This window comes from Trachurus japonicus, chromosome 5 (assembly GCF_045865225.1).
Source record: "Trachurus japonicus isolate A0001 chromosome 5, Traja_1.0".
Lineage (NCBI taxonomy): Eukaryota > Metazoa > Chordata > Actinopteri > Carangiformes > Carangidae > Trachurus > Trachurus japonicus.
This window is the reverse complement of record NC_140911.1, coordinates 8,780,242-8,802,109: the sequence shown is the minus strand read 5'-3', so window position 1 is coordinate 8,802,109 and position 21,868 is coordinate 8,780,242. Positions and strand designations below refer to the sequence as shown.

Genomic DNA, 21,868 nt, shown 5'->3' with positions numbered 1-21,868 from the left:
AACTCTGGAGATTCTGAACCCTCACAAACTCCTCTGAAGATGAAATGATTTGATATTTCCCACAAGCGTCGAGCACCTTCTTCTCCGTCATCTTCAAGCATGCAGGACACAATCTTATTTAAAAACAGCAAGAAGTTGAATCTGCAGTTTTGTATTCCTTCGCATTGTCACAAATCAGTTTCCTAAACGCACAAAGCTGTGGGAGCTGTAATAAATAAGAACAAACTGCAGCGCTCCAAGTTTCCCTCATTGTCTTCCTCTGGCTCGCATGTTAATCATTTCCCCATCGACGCAGCACTGATGCCTCTAAAACCTGCACTTTCCTACCTGGAGCTCCAACAATGGAAATTTGAGCTAATGAGCGAAACATCGGGGGAGATGAAGTACCAGGGAGAGAAGAATCACCAAGATAGTTAGGGTTTGCAAATGAGAGGAAAAGCTCGACACTGTTCGGAGGCTGCATAAACAGTTGCTGTGTTTGTGTCCCAAATGTTAATGTGGATGACTGAGAGCAGGAGTCTCTCTAATGATGAGTGTGGGACAAAACTGCTGAAGCGCATGTGTAGCTACTCTGTGTTTAAGGTGTGGTGGGGTGATGCACTGAACAGGCAAACACAAACACTCAGGCAGCTCTTTTGTTTATCACTTTTTTTATATATATATATATAAGTTTAAGTTGAAGATTTTTTTCCAAACTCAATGTGCAAATGTGTCTTTCGCTGTGTTCAGTGTTGTGTCTGTTGTCTTGTTGTGTCTCCAGCCTGTGGAGTCAAATTCAGACAATTTAACAGACTCAAACACACCATTTTATCATGTTAATGGTTGAGTGCATCTCTCAGCACAGAGAACCAGTTATGTTTGGATTAAAACTGAAAACTAAATGGGTCTGAGACTTTTTGACTTGTTTTCCTCATTGTTGTTTTGTTGGTGCCAAAGTGCAGTTTGTGTGGAACATGAATTATTGGGACACATTACCATGACGGCCTATTCATCTTAATCTGATTATGATATTTTAATTTCATTCTTATTGGTTTGATTGAAATATTAATACAACAAGCAAATGTGAGATATGATACATAAGATGCAGCTTTTGCTCTGTGGGGTGAATGTGCATTAGACGACACGATGACCTCTGTGAACTGCTCCTGAAACAGCTCATGTAAAGATGACTGAAGTGTCAACGGTTTGAGATTATAAACTAGTTCCAGGGCCGAATCTGTTGTTTCATAAAACATTTTTAACAATCACACTGGCAGTGTGATAAAGCACTCGAGGAAACGCACACTCACCGGAGATTGTTTCTCCAGTACATCAACACAAACACGGATCCTGACTCCAAATAACCTGAAGATGCTCGGTGCATTTAAAAAACCCCTGAGCGCAGCTTCCTCGGTGTGGTCTGGACGACATGGAGGAATTTAGTGAATAATGATCTCGGGGTAAAAGCCTGGGCCTAAAAGCCCCGAGGCCACCAACAGGGCCCAGTAACACCAACCAAACAACTCAATAGTCAAAGGTCAACCTCCTAATTAAGACACACACACACTCATTCCTGTGCATATGTTTGTCTTTGTGCAAAAGGTTATGGGAAATATTAATGAGCTCTGAGACCACCACCAAACAAAGGCCAGTAAGGGCTGCTGGTGGCGACTGGGCGACAGGACAAGGCGAAGTGTGAGTGTGTGAGTGTGTGTGTGTGTGAATATACAGCTTCTCCATACCTTGGTGGCCAGCAGCCGGGTCAGGTAGATCTCAGAGACCATCTTGCTCCCCCGGTCTCCTTCCCTCTGGTCTGAGTGGTCGTGGTTCTTGACCAGGTGCCACAGTTTGGTGCCGCTCTCGAGGTCGGGGGTGATCATGGGAGTTCGGGAGCGCAGGCTGTCTGGGCTGCTGGCTGTCCTCAGCATGCTCTCTGGAGGAGGAGGAGGAGGAGGAGGAGGAGGAGGAGGAGGAGGAGGAGGAGGAGGAGGAGGAGGAGATGTGAGTGGAAAGGGACTAAAACAGCAGCGAGATACAGAGGATGTTCTATTGTTCAGGAAGTTCACACGTCAAAGTCATGTGCAGGCTAGTCCATAACTTGCTTCTCTCCGTAGTTTAGAAAATGTAATTCTTTCCAACTTAATCACCATGTGAAGGAGAACCAATCTAAGCTACAGTACACAGGTGGAAAAAACACATGAATAAGAAATCTGAGGCAGCTACAGAGAGCCGCAGCTCTGTGTGAAGTTAAAAGCATTTCTGAAAGGTGACAGCTTCTTCTACTTGCATGTCACTCTTTCATTCCAGAATAAATTTGTCTGTCACTCGCTCTCTCTCCTGCTCCCTTCCTCCCTCCCTCCCTTTGTTGGACAGTGATCCCCTATTTTGTGACACGGAGCATTACGCTTTCAGTTTGAATGCTTGTCACTGGCGTGACAAAGCAGGAAAGGATTGAGAGGTTCAAAATGTCAGGAGAGAATGTGCACCAGGGAAGTAAAGAATCAGTGTGATGGGGGTGTTGGTGAGTATTTGTGTGTGTGTGTGTGTGTGTGTGTGTGTGTGTCACGGCGGCAGAGCTCGGGAGCAGAGTTACTGTCGACCAGGGAGCCGCTCGGAAAATGGAAAAGAGAGAGCGAGATGAAAGAAGTGATAGTGAGGGGGCCCTTCACACCTGGCATAAACATGCACTTGATGATTCCCAGCCAGTGTCTGGGTCTGATGTTGCTGGATCACATTTATTATTTGGTGTAAAAATTCATCTGCAGCTTTTCACATTTCACAAACTCAAACCGTCGTCCCCTCAACAAATTGCATGATGTGCCTTGCGGACACATTTAAAACATAAAAGTCAGTAGTGTTTCTGTTTGCTAATCCATTTGCGACAGCTCCATCACAGCCTCTAGCTGTGCTGTGCTATGACGAACCACATGTTATCAACGTGCACGTGGATTTTATGTGTTTTTGCGTTGCACAGTAAACAGACGTGCCCGACACAACGGGGATCGGACCAGATAGAGAGCTCGTCAGTGAAGGAGCTGGACAGACGGCAACAAACTAGATATGGACACAGAACCAGCCAGTCGACTGGATGTCAAACTGTGCTGCTGACAGCTGTCATACACGGCCTCCCCTCGGTGGCCGATCTGAACTCAACACAAAAGAAGCTTTTTTCCCCATGAAAAAATTACCCAGATAACCAGAAATTTCTATTTGATGTCATTATTTAAAGTGTATAAAGATTTGATTCTTTCAATTATTGTCTGTTCTGTATAATATCACATTGTATACGATAAACTGAATGTAAGCAATGCAACAATGCGAGACTGTGGAAACAATAGCAACATACGTTTTTTGTAGAATTGCAGTGACACTATATTTAAAAAGTATATAACATAACATACTATAATATATAGTGCTGTCAAAGTTAGCACGTTAATTTTGGTGATTCATTTTAAACATTTAACGCAATAAACGTTGTTTTGTTCATTTCTAGTGGTGGCTGAGGAGAGAAACTGTTCAAGTTTAAAGAAAGCCATTAAATTTAAGTACACTTTCTTTGTGATTATTCTACATTAATTTGATGATTTAACTTAAACAAATATTCGTTATAAGCTTCAGTCTTAAGTGGACAAATGCAATTAATTCATTGGTAATGTAATGGTGATTAATTACAGAAAATTATGCGGTTAATTAGTTAATTTCTTTTAATTGATTGACAGCCCTATAATATAATATACAGTAATATAATCATATCATATCTCATATCATATCATATCATATTTTATCATATCATATTTAAGTCCAACTTGTAATGTAACCTTTTTGCTTTGACTGGTAGCTTGTTAGAAATATGAAAATAATAATAAAAGGCATATTATGGAATGAACGCTCACGTACAGTACATACACTTGTACGGACAGACGTACGCACACACAGAACACACACACACACCTTCTCTCGTACCGTATCTGCTGAGGGACTTGGTGAACGTGGAGGAGTTGGAGATGTTGTAGGCTGAGTTCTGTTTCGGCACCAGGGCAATCACTGAGCCATCTGTCACCTGAAACAGGATTTTCAACATCAGTTAGCGCCGCAGAAAGCGTCCAGCAACAAGATGATGGTTCAATGCTGAAAATTACCTCTGTGCCCAAAGAGATTTTCTTTTCCAAAATCACTACTTTTCTTCAAATGTGTTGTTCTATAAAAATAATCAGCATTTGATTTTGATTTTTGATTCAACCAAACCATAGACGTAACTATATGATGCTGCTGTGTTGCGTTGTTAGGTCTTTCCTGTCTTGTGCTATATCATGTCTTTATGTTTGCTTAATGTTTGTCACTGGTATTGCACAATAATATATTTAAAAAAGATTTTTTTTTAAAAAGATGCAACTATATGAACAGATATCTGTGCTGAAATCCTCCAACTACAAATCAATGCGGAGATATAGTTGCAGCCACAACATGAAGCATCACGTGACTTCTGCTGTGTGTTGAGTAGCCGGTACCTGGTAGTGAGCCAGAGTGTTGAGCCTCTTCCAGTCATTGTCGATCTTTGTGGTGACATCCTCGTCCTGCAGGATGATGCGCGCCATCCTGCCCTGCCGCCATTCTGTTACACACACAGAGGAGATACAGTGAGGTTGTGTGTGTCTGCATACATGCTTCATGTGTATATGCTTTTGTTTTGTGTGTTGTAACATTTCTGTGCATTTTGTAAACCATTTTATAAACCTTGAAAACATAAATCCAAGGTTGTGCATGTTTGTTTAATATGAGGGGAATGAAGACAGGGACGGGACATTAGGCAAATCAATGAGTCAGGCTGTGACTAAGGATCAGATAGCAATGTTCAGTGACTTGATATAATTCAGAGTATGTACAGTATAATGCATAATTTAAGTGATTTTTGGCTCCTCACTTGAGTTTATTTCTGTACAGAAGCTCCACAGGACCCCCTCCTGCTTCAGAGAGCTCTCGAAACCATCCCCTCTTGTACCCCCTGTGGTACTGCACCTGTGCTCTGGGTCTATACTTAGTGTGTGTGTGTACGTGTGTGTTTGTGGCAGTCAGTTCTCCCATCTTCTTCTGCTTCTTACCCAGGTCCATATCCGAGGCCTTTGGTCTCTGGGAGTACGGCGTTCCTTTGTACACGGCGTCCAGCAGCTTCTCCTTCACCTGCGTCACCGTGTCACAGTTCAGACTCTTCACCGTCACCTCCGGAGCGTTTTCATTCTCCGGGTTCACGCAGTGGAGCGTCTACAGAGGGAGGGGAGGGAGGGGGGGGGGTCAGAGGGCAAGAGCCACAGGTCACAATTAGACCAGGAAGTCAGCACAGACTGGGAGCGTTAACTATTGATGTGGCGAAACACAGAGCGCGACCCTGCGACGATTCCTGACCCGCAGGCCAACACTTCATACCAGAGTTTAAATCAATACTTCACCGCGGACCAGTGAACACTGAGCTTTTGATTATTGTTATTTCATCAGAATCAGAGCTCCTGTTGATGCAGCACTTGTCTTATGTTTAAATCAGAAAGCTCAGAGGATATTTGACGTAGTTGTAGACAGCCTGTGTAAACGGCCTTTGATATTTCACAGTATCAACTGTACTGTATGTCCACCAGTAAGTGTGTGTGTGTTAGTGTGTGTACTGACCAAAGTCTTGTAGTCAATCTGCTGCCTGATGAGTTTGTCCTCACTGAGAGAGTAGCGCGCCTCTCCTGTGATCGCATCTATTGGTCCCTTTTCCATTTGCTGCTTCATGGCACAGTACAGCATGAAGAGAGGCTCACCGGCACACTCCTGCAAATAGAGATGGAAGGAGGAAGAGGAGGAGGAGGAGGAGAAGGAGAAGGTGGGCGAAGGGAGACAGATAGAAGTGCAAGGTGAGAAGAGGATGGAAAGGCAGGGAAAGAGAGATTGTTAAAATGCAAACTCACTATGAATGCAACTGTGCAAAAACTTTACCGACCAAAAAGAAAAAAAAGAAGAAAAAAAAGGACACAACAGCAAAAGGTGCTTTCACAGCTTTGCAGAGAAACTCTCCAATTATATTTCTAATCTTCTTGAAGCCAACCACAGGCAGAGCAGCACTGGACAAGGCCATGGCCTTTGTTGGCTAACAGTGTGCTGAAAATTGACAGAGAAACACACACACACACATACACACACGTTTCCTCACACACAAGACTCTCCCCTGTGTCTCTTCTTTGGGAAAAACACCCTTTAGTGTGTGTGTGTGGGTGTATGTGCCTAAGTGAGTGAGCAAGAAGGAGAGAAATCAGAGAAAGTGTGAGAGTGAGTGAGTGAGTGAGTGAGTGGCAATTGATGGAGGAGTTAATAGAAGGTTAATGACTGAGGGGTGAAAACCGCTTGGAGAAGCACTTTGGTGTGTGAGACGTGTCAACCAGGCAACGAGCGCTGGGATGTTGGGCCTCCCGTCTCTCTTCTCCTTGTTCGCACTCCCTTTTTCGTTTTTTTCATTGACTCCCTCGTTCCGCCGGCCGGCCTGCCAACTAAGCACTACCTGCGTGTCCCACTTCCAGGAGCTGGAGTTACTCTTTACAGCCGCCTGCACTTAATCTGCATCACATTAGAGCTAATTTCGTTAAAGGTTTCTCGGTCTCGTCACGTTGTTTCAGTCTCATCCTGCTGAGTCACGTCTCCTGCTGCTGCTCCCTTCGCGGCCTGAGGGATGATGAGGTGTTATTGCATGTCGTGCCCTCCGACCCTCAGCTGGGCATGTTCATGCGTCAACACATGTCAGTCATGTCGGTGAGCTGTCAGATGAACTCTGTGGGATAATCTAGCACCGCCCGCCTCCTATGGAGAAAACACAGCACACGGGCAGACGTCCTCTCTGCCAGCCGATCTGTCTCCTTCAGATGCCTACAGCCTGGAAAAACAATACTTATGTCTCATGTTTATGAGAGATATTTACTGTTTCTGTCTGCCTTTCGTTGCATACAGCTTCATCAAACCTATAACAACACTCCTTTTTTTCCCTCCGAGACAAGAGAGGACTTCTGTGACCATGTGACTCTCTAGTCACTCAAACAAATCAGTGCAAAGGAGAACAAGTGAACCCTTAGAATAGGGTAATGGATAAAAGGTTTTTCCTCTAACTCCTCTTCCCTTTAGTAGGAAGGTAAAAGCCCCGTCTCTTTCCTCCCTTTGAAAAACGGCTTGACCCTTTCTCAACTCCATTCACACCTGGCTGAACTTTGAAATTGTTCTGGGCCCTTTCTTTTATGCGACCCCCCTAAAAACTCCGGCGAAAGAGAAGCGGTGAATTGCAGAGGTTAGATTAAAGCTGGGCTTGTAACCTTGCTGCTAGCTACAGCGTCAGAGTCTTTGCTTCTGTTTTCATTTTGCCGATCCTTTCATTTCCCTGTCTCACTTTCTCTCGCACCCTTTGTTCCTTTTTCATTTTAAAAACCTCTCTCTCATCCCTTAATAACCACTTACGTTTCTTTTTTCCCCCTCTCCTCAAAAACATTCCTCCACCTCTTCCCCCTCTGTCCTAATGCTGTTGTTTTTCTCTTGTCAAAAGTTCATGCACACAGCTGTTAGAAAAGATCTCAAACTGCTTCCCTGGTTGCCCACTCCCCCGTCTCTGAACCCAACTCTGACCGTCCAGTCAGCCAAATTGCACACATGCACAAACACACACAGATGCTAACCGGGACCCCCGGGGCCTTGGCCGGTTCGCTGTCCACCAGAATGTCTGTCCTGGCGGGGGTTTAAGGCCCTGCTGCTAACTGATTAGCTGCAGTGATGTTTGAATGTGGAGAATGTGTGTGTGGAAACAAGAATTTAGCACAGTTTAAGCCTCAGTAATTCCCTCTGATTCCATATCAGAGGAAAAGGAATTCAAAAAGAGAAAGAAAACATACAGACACAGAGACAGACAGACAGAGAAATGAGAGAATACATTTGTGTAAGATCTCTGGCTTCCTCTTTTGCTAAGCCCCCAAAGCTCAGAAGGGGGATACAAACACACAAGTATGCATACAAGCAACAAAACACACACACACACACACTTCCCTGGCTCTAACAGAATCCAGCCAGGGACACAAAGAGAGGACAGGTTAGTGCAACAGGCTACAGCGATCACAACAACATGACCAGCTCCGTCTGAACAGGGCTTCAGGCTCTGCAGATTCCTCAGTTCGGAGAAAGGAGAATTTACCACATGAAAGACAGAGGTAAGGGATAGGTAGCCTGCTGCCTCGTGCTTATCTAACGCTGCAGCTGTGAACGTGTGTGTGTGTGTGTGTGTGTGTATGTGTATGTGTTGGTAATGGTGAGGCATTTCTCTACTCTCAAACACCAGCTGTATTGGTGTTGCTTCAAAAAAGTTGTGTGAGTCTGCATGTGAGCAATGAGCAATGTTACCTTGAGGAACTTGTAAAGCAGGAAGGTGAACCAGTTGGTGAGCATCTTCTCAGCGACAGACTCCGTCCTGGGAGAGATATGAAATAAGGAAGGGAGAGAGAGAGACAGGTGAGAGTGAGAACCAAATAATAGGAAAAATGGAGGATGACAGGGAAAGGAAACAAACAAACAAACCCACTCGTCTTCATTAAAAATACAGCAATTAGTATAATTCGCTAACTTCTCTCGTTAATCACAAACCTGCCGTGTAATGAGGGGAACCTCTGCACGTGCATGTGCACGCTCTCGAGCAGACACACGTGAACTACTAAGTTGCGAGCGAAAATTAAAACAGAGCAATTAAAAGGCATTGTAATTAATGGACTTATTGTGGCTAATTTGTTAAACAGCTGAAAGGGAGACCGGCACAAAGGCTGTGGGGGGAGGGGGAAGGGGGCAGGAGAAACTAAATTATATAGGAAAAAAAATATATATATATTTCTCCCTCCTGGTCATCGTTAGCCAGCTTCCCTCTGCACATTAGATGGAAACACGAAGACTTAATTATCCTTTTCCTTGTTTTCTCGTAGATGAATGAGGATGAATTCACGAGAACTATCTGGGATTTTCTCTGCCGGGTCACTGGGCTGTGAAACTGGGACACATTTTCGGATCTGTGGTTATTATTAGTCTTTTTTTGTCATTAGCATGGCACAAGGTGCAAAAAAAGGTGAGGAGAGGTACATTTTGTTGAGAAATGACAGCACAGGAGGAGATTTTTTTTCTTTTTGGTCAGTGTTGCACAGGAAATGTGTTTTTTTTTTGACAATTGAGAAATGGTAAAAGGAATAAAAGGAAACCACAGGAAACTAGGCCAACGTGCTGGTGAATCCAGTGAAGGCCTGTAGCAGGAACAAGACGTGAACTCCTACGCTGCTGCAAGCCTCCCTCTTTGACTGTTGAGTCTTGTTTGATGTATGTGGAGCAATTTTTTTTTTTTTCCATGGCTGTCAGCAAAATCTAGTGGATGAAAGATGAGGCAGAACGAAGGATTGAAGGACGAAGGAGGCGAATACACCTGGACAGAACACGCTCGTGGGCATGTCAGGACATGATAGTGGGCGACTTGTAACATCGTCTCATCCAGGATGGAAACGTCGCGGCATCCATTGTTTTTAAAACTTTTTAAAAACGTGCTACAGAAAGGTGGGAGGAGGGGCTGATGGAGCGTTCGTGGCCACACACTGCGACTTCAGCGCCTGTGACGCACAAATGGAACCAAACGAACCCGATACAAGAGCATTGCTTCACCATTGGGGGATGGAAATCCACATGGGAGCAGGCTATTAAGTTGCTCTCCTGTTCTCTTCTGTGTATATGTCTAAAAATAAAAATTTCTAAAGCCTATCCTTTTGCAGTAAAAAGACCAAAACAGGGTGAACCGCGTGTGTAATAATTGCCGAGCTTATTAATGCCAGCTCCCGAGGCTAGTGTAGTTAACAGGGACAGCGTGTTGTGACCGTATGCCCCAAGAGGGGATTGGAAAAGGCTTCACACAGGCACACTGGATGAGAGTCATTTATTTGATTAGATTTTTAATTAAATATCTCTCCGAGGAGAAGGAGGAAAGAAAAAAAAAAACATAACTTTTTATCATTTAATGTCTAATTCCAATTTATTTGGAGACAGGCCATTTCTCTAATTGTATCTTCCCTTAAATACGTGTATCTCCTCCTGCCCGGCTGTCTGCAGTAGCTCATTTTAACTTCTCTTTTTTCCCTCTGCCTATCTGCTCTCTCTCCGTATTGCACCTTTCTACCTTCCTGCAGTCTTCTTTTTTCTTTCTTCTCCATCTACCCCATATGTTTCTCCCTCCACCAATTTGCCTCCAGCCCCAAGTCTCCCTGTAGACGTTTTGCCCTCTCTTTCTGTCAATCACCACTTCCCTCCCTCCCTCCCTGTGCTCCATCCACCATCCTCGCTGCCTTCTCACCTCAGATTCATTCCCTTCACTGCCGCACATCTTTCCTTTCTCCTCTTTACCGATCCTCCCTCACACTATCCTTCACACCCCTCCCTTGTAAATCCTTCTCCTCTCTCCTTGTGCATCCTTTGCCCCCTTTACCTTCCTCACTGTGCGTATGTGTGTGTGTGTGTGTGTGTGTGTGGGGAGAGAGGGAGAGGTCTGTCTGACTGCAGCTCCACTGGGAGTGTGTGTGTGTGCTCAGGGGTGTAATCCTCCCTGACAGGGACAGAGTTGAGAGATAGAGCCGAGGTAACGTCACACATATACACCTCTAAACGCTACAATCACTGCTCCTGCCGTCAGCTGTGTGATGGAAAACAAATCGCTTGACATCCTCACGGAGCATCATTTTTTTTTGTTTTCTATCATTTTCTATTCTCTTCCTATTTTAGCAGCAACGTAATTATTATAATGGTTTTTACGATGTCATGACAAGAGGAAATGAGAAAAAGGAACAAGTCCAACACAAAAACTTTTTTGGCTGGTTATTGTTTTTCTTCTTTGAGGGCTAAATTGTGATGGGGCCCATTTTCACTGGTGTGCCTCTAATGCAGTTTGAAATGTGCCAAACAAAGGCCTGAACACATGCACATGCACACACAAACACAGGAACCTCACCTCAGCACCTGAACCCCCTGTGGGGAAACTATCTGTGCCTTCTGTGCAGAGTTTGAGCCAGTTTTAACCCATCACCCTCCCTGTTTTCCTACCTCCTCAGTAAGAGCTTAGGATGGTTCTTGCTCTCCAGGTTTTTGTCGATGAGGTCAGACAGGAGCTGTTTGAGGACGCCCGTGGCGTACTCCATCTCTCCCTGCAGCGCCGTCATGATGAGCGAAGCCACGTTGCCTCGGTCTCTCATGGAGAAGGACCTCTGCGCCTCCAGGGTCCGGATGAAGGTGAGCAGGAAGTGTTTTTTGGTCAGGAGCTGGCCAAACAGCGTCAGGGCTTTCTCCACGTTGGCAGGCACCTGGAGGTGAGGGGATGGAGGTGATGATGGGAGGGAGTGTGAGGAGAGGAAGAGAGGGGTTGGGTGAAGGTAAGGTATTCATTTGTTGGATATCGGGAAGAGAAAATGGAAAAATGGGGCACAGATGGAGGAAGGGGCAGAAGGCAGTGTGAAGAAAGCAGGAAATTGGGTAAAAGAGAGAGAGAAAGAGGCAGAAAAGTCAGAGTGGAGTGCAAGGGAGAAGGAGGAAATGGGGTAAAAGGAGAAGGTGCAAATAAGGAAATGACACAGAAAGCCGGAGGTAGGGAAACACAGAAATGAGTTGAGTTGAAAACAGGATGAAGAGGAGGATGTGGAGAGAAGAATTGGTTATGAGTTATAGTTGAGAAATGAATTAATGAGTATGTGTGAGAGTGAGGAATATCAGATATGAAGCGCACATTGAGACACAGAGAAACACATTCACACACACGGTTACTATATCTACAGTACAACATCTTTATCTACATACAGTACAGGCGAAATCCTGCGTCCATGGGACAAAGCATTCAAGGTTTATTCTCTCGCCTCTCTGCACAATCATTGTCCGCTTCCTCTCTCCTTCTTCCCAGGTCACTGTATCCTTTCTCTCTCTTTACCTCCCTCACTGCCCTCTTCCTTTTCAGCTGATTCTTTTCCTCCCCCTCTGAGGGAGAGGAACCAAGGTTTGAAGTGAGAATGTGAGCTTCATGCTGTAATAAGAAATTGATCTGCCTGCTAGCGCACTACTGTGGCCCGTGATTGCCTGGGCCATACAAATGAAAATCCAATGTCGTGCCGCACTATCCCTTTGGAAACACAGTTGATAGCACGAGCAGATATTGCAGCCGCCACCTTACATGCACGTCAGCGGAGCGCGAGGAGGGGGCTGCATTTCCATGAAATATATGTAGGGGAGTCTAATGTATACTGTATGGAGAAGATGATGGAAGTAGGCGCACATGCTGTGTTGCAGTGTCCACGCGGCCCGGGCTCATGTGAGCGGAGAGTGTGTTCTGTCTTGAGGAACGAGCGGCAGAGCAGGAGAGAGTGTTTTATTGAACGTGTGAACATTACTTTTTCAGGAGCCTCAAACAGGCTCAGTCCTGTAGAAGCAATCTATCACTGGCACCAAGTCTTAGTGGAGCTCAGACGTTGCTCACTCTCCAAAAAAAAAAAAAAAAAGGAACCGTCCCTTTGCTCTATTACATCAAACTGCAGCTTGCCCAAAAAAAATTTCTTTCGCAAGTTTCTTACTAGTGCTTGAAGTCTCTTCTGCCTTGTTAACCACATTCACATAGCCCACCTCTGACATGATTCATGACTCAGTCGAGACTGTAAAACTTCTGTTTTGTGTGAAATAAGTTAAAGTCAGAGACGGTACAAAGAGTTGGCCCTCTCTCTAAAAGAAGTTGAGTTAAAGATTCACTCATATCTTCCAACTTTCTCCATTCTGACAAAAAACCTTTAATTGTCCTCTCACTCAAAACCTCTGAGCTCCTCCTGGTTTTTTGCCAAACTCTTCAAAGAGACCGTTTCAAACCACACCACACATCTAAAACACACACACACACAGTGACAGAACAACTTCCGCTCATTAAGACTGTTTGTGTGTATGTGTGTGCATGTGTGCGGAGAGCTCTCTACTGACCCGTACCTCCATCTCCTTGAGCACAGGGTGGTCCTCAATCCCCGGGAAGAGGACCCTCATGGCGTAGGTGCGGTAGTCCAGGAAGGGGATTCCTGCTCCGTCCAGCTCCTGGGTCAGTTCATGGATGTCCGTCTGCAGCTCCGCGAAGGCTGCGCAGGAGAGAGGGACCAGGAGATGTGAGCATTTCAACACACAAACTTTAATTACACAGACGTGGAAATAATCAGTCTTCAGTTCAGTTTCACTCCACACAAAGCATCATTTAAAGACAAAGCCTGTTGTATTTCCTCCGTCTTCTTCTATTCATCCCCAAAGTAAAACACCTCTGTTGAGCCTGACGTTTAGAAAGAACGCGGGCTCAAACACTAATTTATATAATCAAGTGGCAAACATGAGCAGCTAAGAAGTGTTTATTTCGCAGTAAAAGTTAGTAATTATTATTTTAAAAGTGGTCATTACCATCTTAAAAGCTCAAAATTTTAAGGTATCTTCTAAAGTAATGATCTTTTCTTTTTTTTCTCTCTCTCTCGCTCTTCCCCCAAAAGCAGAGAGGTGTTTCAAATTAAAGAGATTGAAACACCTGCAACTCCAGAGCCTTCATCTTCAGTTTGACTATTCATTCCTCCGTCAACCTGATTTCCACAAATGGCATGTTTCAGAGAGGGAATAAAAAGAGAAACTGAGGAAAAGATGGAGGCGTGTGGAGGAGTAGCGGTGAAAAGCAGCATTATGTGACGGCTTCTGTGATGAAAGATGGAGGGAAGAAGACGAAGAAGGAGGAGGAGGAGGAGGAGAGGGAGGATGGAGAGGAAAATGTTCTAGTGCTCAGTGGCTGGAGGGGAGTTCAGGATGGAATTGCACACAGGAACATGAGCCTGTGAGTACACACACATTACACGCTGCCACCTCACATGCTTGTACTCCTGCAGCCACACACACACTTTCTCTGTCTTACCCCTCAGCTGAACACGTAACCCAGTGCCCAGATGATTTATGTGAGTGCATGTGTCAATGTTTTTGCACACTTTCCCATTCTGTGTGTTCTGACCCCATTCTGTAGACTCCACTGGCTTCACTAGTCACATCTAGATGGAACAAATGGGATCAAATCCCTTCTCCCACTCATATCCCATACAATAGTGCATATGGCTATAGAAGCGTTTACTGAACTGCCTCGCTTTCTGTTTCATAAAAACAAAACTCCCCTCAGAAGGAAATATACAGCAGCTATATGATTCCATTAACTTGGATCTATGTGTGTGTGTGAGAGAGAGAAAGAGAGGGTGTGTGTGTGTGTGCCCTATAGCGTCATCCAAAATACACCAACACATGGATACACAACAACCCAAACAAATACCGAATTAAAGCCCAGACTAACAGATGGCTTGTGTCACCCTATCCCTCTCATCCTATCTCTCTTTCTCCCTCCGTTCAAAGTCACATCTTAGAGGTCATCTCTCTCTCCCCTTCTCCTCCACGCCCGACCTCCCTCCATCTCTCTGTTGTGCCACCCCCTCTCCTTGTTAGCTCCTTCGTGTCCTCCATCTCTCTCTGCATCTCTAATTGGTCCTCTTTTTTTTTTTACAACCTTGCCTCATTCTTTCTTTCACTCAGTTTCTTTCCATCAGTCTATCTCTTCTACTATCCATCACTCATCTCTCTTCACTCTGTGCTGCCCCCCTGTTTGTCCAGCTGTCCCTCTTTGCAACTAAATATTTATCTACAATTATCTCCCTCTCTTTATCCTCAGCTATCTTCATTCCAACTCCCTCTTTCCTTCCTTCCTTCTATCACTTCACTTCCTGTTATCTTTCCTCTCTCATAATCTTCCTATACACCTCCTCTTCTATGTCCTCCCCCCTCCTCCTCCTCCTCTTCTTCCTCCTCCTCCTCCTCCCTTTTTTCTCTCACAGGTTGTCCTGCTTATTTATCTCCCTCGCTTCGTCCCGTTCCCTTCCATCCATCCTCTTGTTGTCTTCCAGACAGTGCTGACAGCGGAGGACAGACAGGGTCAGGCCATGTGGACTCGCCGCCACACACCCCAGCCAATCATTGTTTGACCTGCTATGTGACTGTAGGTGTGTGTGTGTGCGTGTGTGTGTGAGAGAGATTGCAGTTAGTTGCAAAAGAGCAGGACATGAAGAGTTGAGTGGCGTGAAGTGCAAACACACACACACACACACACACACACACACAAGCTCAGTGATGACTGGCGCAGCATTACAAACTGTGAGTGAGGACGATGCATGAATTCATCACAGCCTAATAATCTGAATGAATTATCATTTCACTTCATTAACTCAGTTTGACGTATTCATCACATCAACGTCACTGATGCAAACACTGCAGTAGTGGTTGCTAGGAGAAGTTACTACACCATGCTGTTAGCATTACGCTTGCATAATAAAAAAGGTTAAAATTGATGAAGCTGAAGTAGCTGAAATATCGTCTGTCTCTTTTCTCTCTTATCAAAAACGTGTTTCTTTCTCCCTATCTGAACCAGTACCATAGGCTCTCACTGGATGCACACTGTCTCCTGTTAGATGAATAAACTCCGGTGTGCTGGTGTGTGAATCTCTGTCTCTCTCTCTCTGTCTCCCAGCTGTAGTCGTGGTCAGACCTCTGACTTCCCCACCTCTCTGTGCCCTGTGTCTATCTAACCTCCATCTCTCTCAGTGTGGATCTGGTCGAGGCCGGCCAGGCGGCTCTCTCATGGGGTGGAGAGCCAACATCTGGTGGCTGGCTCAGATCAAAGTACTCCTCTGGAAACACACCAATAGCCCTCGCACACACGCATGATGTACTATGCACACATACACGCAGATAGACACACACACACACACACACACACACACTACACCGCTGCCACCTAACAGCAGGGGGACAGTTGGCAGCGACAGGGTGGGAGAAATAGAGAGTGTGAAAGAAAGCAGAGAGAAAAACGGATGAGACTGCTGAATGGGAGTTGTGCGGCTTTTGAGGTAAAGCTGCAGCTTGGGAGAGATTTACAGAGAGTTATTTGGGGACACAGGACTTATTTAGGGAGAGAGTGTATGAATCATGACTATGAAAAGCATCATGTAAGTAACTTTTCAGAGTTGAGCATCTCGAGTCACCCCCCCCTTCCCCCTCCCCTTATGTCCAGGTTTTGTGCAGACTCACCTTCTTTGCACTCGAGGGCCACCCTGGACTCCAGATTGTCCATCTGCAGCTGCAGCCGTTTGAGGGTGCGGTCGGCGTCCCGCGACTTCCTCTTGTAAGCGATCAGCACCACGATGATGACCAGCAGGAGCAGGCCGCCGCCCCCTCCGATGCCGATGATGGCGGGGAGGGTGAGCAGGCTGTCGGAGTAAATCTGTAAGGTCCCTGGCGAGTATTCAAAGCCTCCGACACGAACCTGGCAAACACACATAAACGGAAACGTTACACCCCTTGTTTGTTGAGCAGGTGAATGAGAGATGCTGCACAAAAACACAAACACACATATACAGAGGAGGAAAAAAAATGGCTTTGTTTCTCAGCCACAGCTCTAACACATTTTCTTTGACATCAAGTAGAAAGTTAATTAGATTCTGCCACCAACATTGTACCTACACAGAGTAAGAATGATGCACAGAGACTGTACAGAAATATTATTATTGGCTTAAAAAAAAAAAAAAATCTATAAGAGCTGCACTTCCATGTGATGATTACTAATTTCCAGGCCTATTCCTGGCCACAACTGTTTTATATTCAATATAAAAATAAAAAATATGCATGCAAGGTGCCAAAACTAAATCCCACGATGTAATTATACTGGCAAACCAAGCTGTGCAGTGTTGGGCCAAAACTCCCCAAAACTCCCCAAAACCTTTTATAACTGGGTTAGGGGAGGCTACATCTAAGCCCCGGGGCTGACTCTGGGACCAGCACAACACATGACTTTCAACCATATCACATCAAAACAGTTATGGCTTGCAGAACATGTGAATTTAAAAAAAAAAGGAAGGCCCCCCCTCCCTCTTCTCTTCTTTTCCCCTTTTATTCCATCTTTAACTGGCTTACGTCGATGAAATACTAAATGGAGGAGGGTAAAAATAGACACAGACCTCTCACGCCCACCAGCCAGTTTTTTTTGGTCTCTATTGAATATCAATACTGTTGAAATCCCAGGGAGGATGGCAGCCAAACGAGACCAATCAAAAGCCTCAAAGACATAAATGCAGTCGCAAACACCGCCAGCGGTGTAAGAGACGGGATGTGTGTGTGTACGTGTGTGTGTGTGTTCATGTGCATGCAGCTATATGAATGGGAGAAAGAGAAATCTAGAGTAATTTAAGAGATTTAGGTCTGATGGATGGGAAGGGAAGAATGAGATGAATGAATGAAAAAGCAGGAAGTGGATTGACATAAAGAAGACGGATGAATAACGCGGCAGAAACAGCAGCAGAGACAACAGGAGCTGCAGAGGAAGACGAGCGGCTGAGAGAGGCTGAAAGAAAATGTGAAAACCAGACGCTCCTGAAGTGGAAAAAGAATTTTATAAAGATCAAGAGTGATGATGAAATAACAGGTATTTAAGATAGAAAAAATACAGCCTACAGAAGAGATGATGCAAATTTTTTTTTTAGGTGTTACATGATTGCATCCACAAACAGCTAACCCTGGGTGTCACCATGATCTGCTCAGTGCGCAACAACAAAAACTATGTTAATCTGAGACGGAAACAGAGGTCACGTAATGGGAGCATTCAGTAACGGTCGTGTACAAAAGCTATAAAAACTTTTACTTACAGTGACTTTGTGTTCTCCGGTCAGGTTGGGCCATTCACACAGCAGCTGGCTCTCAGACAGGGTGAGGATGCAGGGCGTCTCCCCGATCAGCACCGTGTAGTTCAGCTTAGCGTTGCCTGGGGCTGCAGGAATTAGGTTACGGCCCTGGAAACAAGACGCACACACACACACATGCTTTAGTTACTTACAGTACAGAAGGTCCACGTCTAAGGTGGGTGAGTAATAATCACAGTGAACACACACACACAAAAAGGATAAACTCTGATTTACTCTGCTGAAAGAGAGAGAGAGAGAATGCAGGTTTCTGATTGGCTGGCAGGTGCCTGTCAACAGTTCAGCCATAGCGGTACAGTAAATCACTGTGCAAAGTACTGTAAACTGCGGGTAACCATAGCAACAGTGATTCTGCTTGATGCTGCCAAATAATACCTCTGACCAACACATGAGTTTAAATGAATTGGGGCATCAATCAAGGGAGAAAAAAACACCCCGTGAATAAAACATGAAGCGATCCAGAGAGGAAAACAGTGATGAAGTAGGCACCGAAAATTAATTTTACTCATCCTATCTAATTGCACAGTCTGTCGTATTATTCTTGAGTTAAAAATGTGACTTTTACTAAATTTAGCCACAGGTAAGAAGAATGATGCCCCAGGTCTAAAACTGTCCTGGTGTTGGGAGATACAGTCGATAAATTCTACAGAAACCCCCCCACCCCTCCATCTCCCCCTAACTCTCTACGCTTTGCAGAGTGGGAGGAATTAATTGCTGGAAAATCTCGATGAACGTCTAATTTCTCTGCAATTATTTAATAGGATGCCGTTTCTGAGCTGCTTATTTCTGCAATTCTTTACCCGGAGCACGGTGGGGCAATCAGAGCTTTTCATTACAGAATTATATTTCAAGTTACAGGGGGAGAGAGGCGTGATTCTTCATTTCTAAAAAACTTCACCCTGATTGGTCGAGAGAAAAAAGGCTTTAGTTTTCCATGAAATTGCATGATGATGATCCCCCCCCCCTCCCTTGCTCCTGAAAGGCTTTGAAGTTCAAGGGGAGAGGTGAAATGACAAAAGACAGAGTGAGTGTGTGTGTAGGTGGGGGGTGGGGCAAATGCTCTCAGGATTCAAATGTGTACTTCCTCTGTGGCTTAAGAGTAAACATGGCTGTGAAGTCTCGCCTCAGAAGTTATCTGATAGGAATCTGAGCAGGTGGCATAGCAACGCATGGGTCCATTTTATAAACATTACTTTTCCTTTGCACCTGATTTTTAAAAAAAAAGAAAAAGGGGAAGGACTTTTTCTTAAAGGTCTCCAAACCCCATCGGAGACAGCAGGTGGAGGAGGAACATCTTTGAGAGTTTTTTCTGTCAGATGTGCCTCCACCTTCAAAGGAAGAGGAACAAGTGTCTCCACAGGAATGTTCACAGCAAATCACTTCAAATGCCTGTCAGGAGCTTATCAGTTGTGTTGGATGCCGTGTGGTTGCTGCAGCATTTTTTTTTTTTTAACTACAGTATATGTGAGATTGAACTTTTAAATGTTGACAGGAGCTGCTAATGTTGCGCTAACACTCAGCTAACCTCACTTTGTCCTGCAGTCCTTCCACACCTGAATAAAAAGTTTTTTTTTTTACATTTTTAACACTAACCACTCTCCATTATGTACATTTTGCAATGAAGAAGTGGAGGATCAACTGCTACATTTATGTTTTTATTGTACACATGTAGTCAGATTGTGGTTAGACAAGTGGCTAAGACCCAAAAAGATTAATTTTGAATTTACACCACTAAATATTTTGTTGGGAGTACTGGATGCAAAATGCCCGCAGATTGTAAACACGATCATTCTTTTGGGGAAAATATTAATATTTAAGACCCAAACAAAAACAAAACATATTTTTTTAGAAATAAAGTGCGTCGGCAATTTCTTTTGGAAAAAATTATCGCAAACAAATCAAGATAAGGTGGAAATGCATAACAAAAAATGGGAAAAACTTACGTTTGAGTAAATGTATATTAGTTACTGTTCATTTAATTTGAGTAGTTTTACATCCTTTTTTGTTGGTTTTTGTTTTTTTTTACTTTTCTGTCCTGTTTTGGTCCTGTTTTAGTATGTTGCCAGGTTTGTTCTAAATAAATAAAAAGTTTTCATACAAAGTCCATCCTAACATCCTAACCACTCATGACTCTGACCTGGTTTAAGAAAAGGGCGCAGGTGGAAGGAGTAAAATGAGAAAGGTTTTACCAGAATGGAGAGAGGAGGGGGAGAAAAGAGACAGAAAAGATGATGGGAGAGACGAGGAAAAGGAGAAAAGACAGGAGTGGAGATGAGATGGGGAAAAGGGAAAACAAAGAAAAAGTGAAGCAAAGTCAAGAGAAAAGAACATGATGGATGTAAAACAAACCCAGGAAGAGACAAGGCCAAAACAGATCAATGCTAAGAGCACAAGGCAATTTACCTTGAGTATGAGTGGTGAGCTGGGCTTCAGCTCCAACATGCCCGAGGCGCTCAGGGGTTCGAACACGGGGTCCGGGTGGTAGCTGAAAGTCTCATTTACCACCAGCACGGAGCGCACGTCATCCATGACAAAGCCGATCTCGTCAGGGCTGCTGCCGGTCTCCGAGAAGCCCTTGTCCGATCCGGCCACAGAGGGCGCTAGACACTCCATCACAGTGTTGTTGACAACCGTACAGTTCTGCAGAGGTGGGACAGAGGGAGGACGAGCGTGAGGAGTGGAGGGAGGGAGAAAAGAGAGCAGGAGAGATAATATGATAAATAGTTAAATGAAGTTTGATGAGATTATTTAATTTCCCATTTAACAGCATTTCTACCTTGTTCACACCATTTGCTCTGTTGACTGGAGGTTTGAAAAATATCACCTTTTTTTAAAATCCTTGCATATAATTGAACGTTAACTGAGACATAATCAGCATTATACACAGTGGCTGAAACACGGTGATGTGATGTGAGTGATTAAATGTCTCCGTAATGACATAATGAGGAAGAGGCTGGCTTAATAACATCAGTGTTGTAATCAGTGTTGATATCATCCGGAAATCCCCTGTGGGGTTCGACACTTAAATCAGTCACCGAAGAACAAATTAGGCTGTAATGACAAACAGAGAGGCAGGAGAGGTCAGCCCGTAGCTGCTCGCCATAACGCAGCACGGCTAAAGAGACCTTGGCATAGCAGCACAGCATGTTATAGCCTTACATTAAGTCACATGCTAACATGGGGCGTGTAAAAAATCCCAAAAGAAATGGACCCAAACTGTGTTTATAGGTCAACAGAAACATTAACCAAGCAAAACAAAAAATGACTGCAGAGACGGGGACAAAAGAGAAGGAAGGGATATTTTTACTTTCGGCTAAGAGCAGGAGTGAGAGAAAGGTTAGCTAAGCCCCGTGGTGCTAGGTGAAGAGAGGGGGATTTGCCAGAGCCGCTTTATTGCTGGTTGACATTTCAAAGGTTAAACTGCTAAAAGGAAATTCAACATCAAAAACAAACAGAAAATGGGCCCTTGGCTGGTTGACCGACGGGTCAGGTGTGTGCGTCGGTGTCTGTGTCCCAGGAGTGAGTGTGTGTGTGTGTATCATCTGAAAATCTTTTTTTCCCTCAAAGAGGGAGACAGCGAGAGAGTGAGGAAGACACCTATGTGCCTATACTGCTCTCGGTCAGGACTCAGGTCACTGCCTCGTTTTGTTTTGTCAATTCAAACTGTGTGAGTGTGTGAGTGTGTGAGTGTGTGAGTGTGTGAGTGTGTGAGTGTGTGAGTGTGTGTGCGTCCGGATCCAACGACTTACATTTTCCGACTGGGCAGATCCGTACTTGGCTCTCATTCTAGGCTCCTTGATGGTGGCCAGATTGGTCCCAGTGATGGTCAACAGGGTTCCTCCACTGAAAGAAGAAGAGGTAACAGAACAAAACGCTGGTGAAAATCAAGGCAAACACGATTATGCAACGCTACGGGGAAAATAAAAACACTTGAACGGGCACTCCTGTGTCATATATTCATGTCTCTCTCCTGCCGTACGTTTCCTTCCATGCAGGATCCGAGTGCATACACTATTCAACAGACGTATCAGTGGAGATAAATG

The 21,868-nt window shown here is 44.6% G+C and overlaps 1 protein-coding gene across 4 annotated transcripts in view; it reads right to left on the bottom strand.

The window, feature by feature from the left end:
* Positions 1–21,868, bottom strand: part of plxna1b (plexin A1b) — a 198,054-nt gene that overhangs the window by 6,494 nt on the left and 169,692 nt on the right. The window contains exons 17-28 of one of the 4 annotated variants that reach the window (XM_085775985.1): positions 21,575–21,668; positions 20,229–20,465; positions 17,772–17,915; positions 16,162–16,396; positions 13,000–13,148; positions 11,095–11,351; positions 8,380–8,446; positions 5,638–5,784; positions 5,079–5,238; positions 4,488–4,591; positions 3,931–4,039; positions 1,722–1,912 (exon numbers count right to left, since the gene is read on the bottom strand). In XM_085775985.1, coding sequence (XP_085632111.1) covers positions 1,722–1,912; positions 3,931–4,039; positions 4,488–4,591; positions 5,079–5,238; positions 5,638–5,784; positions 8,380–8,446; positions 11,095–11,351; positions 13,000–13,148; positions 16,162–16,396; positions 17,772–17,915; positions 20,229–20,465; positions 21,575–21,668 — 1,894 coding nt within the window. The remainder of the gene's footprint in view (positions 1–1,721; positions 1,913–3,930; positions 4,040–4,487; positions 4,592–5,078; positions 5,239–5,637; positions 5,785–8,379; positions 8,447–11,094; positions 11,352–12,999; positions 13,149–16,161; positions 16,397–17,771; positions 17,916–20,228; positions 20,466–21,574; positions 21,669–21,868) is intronic. The other 3 variants (XM_085775987.1, XM_085775986.1, XM_085775988.1) reach the window with 3 other exon arrangements.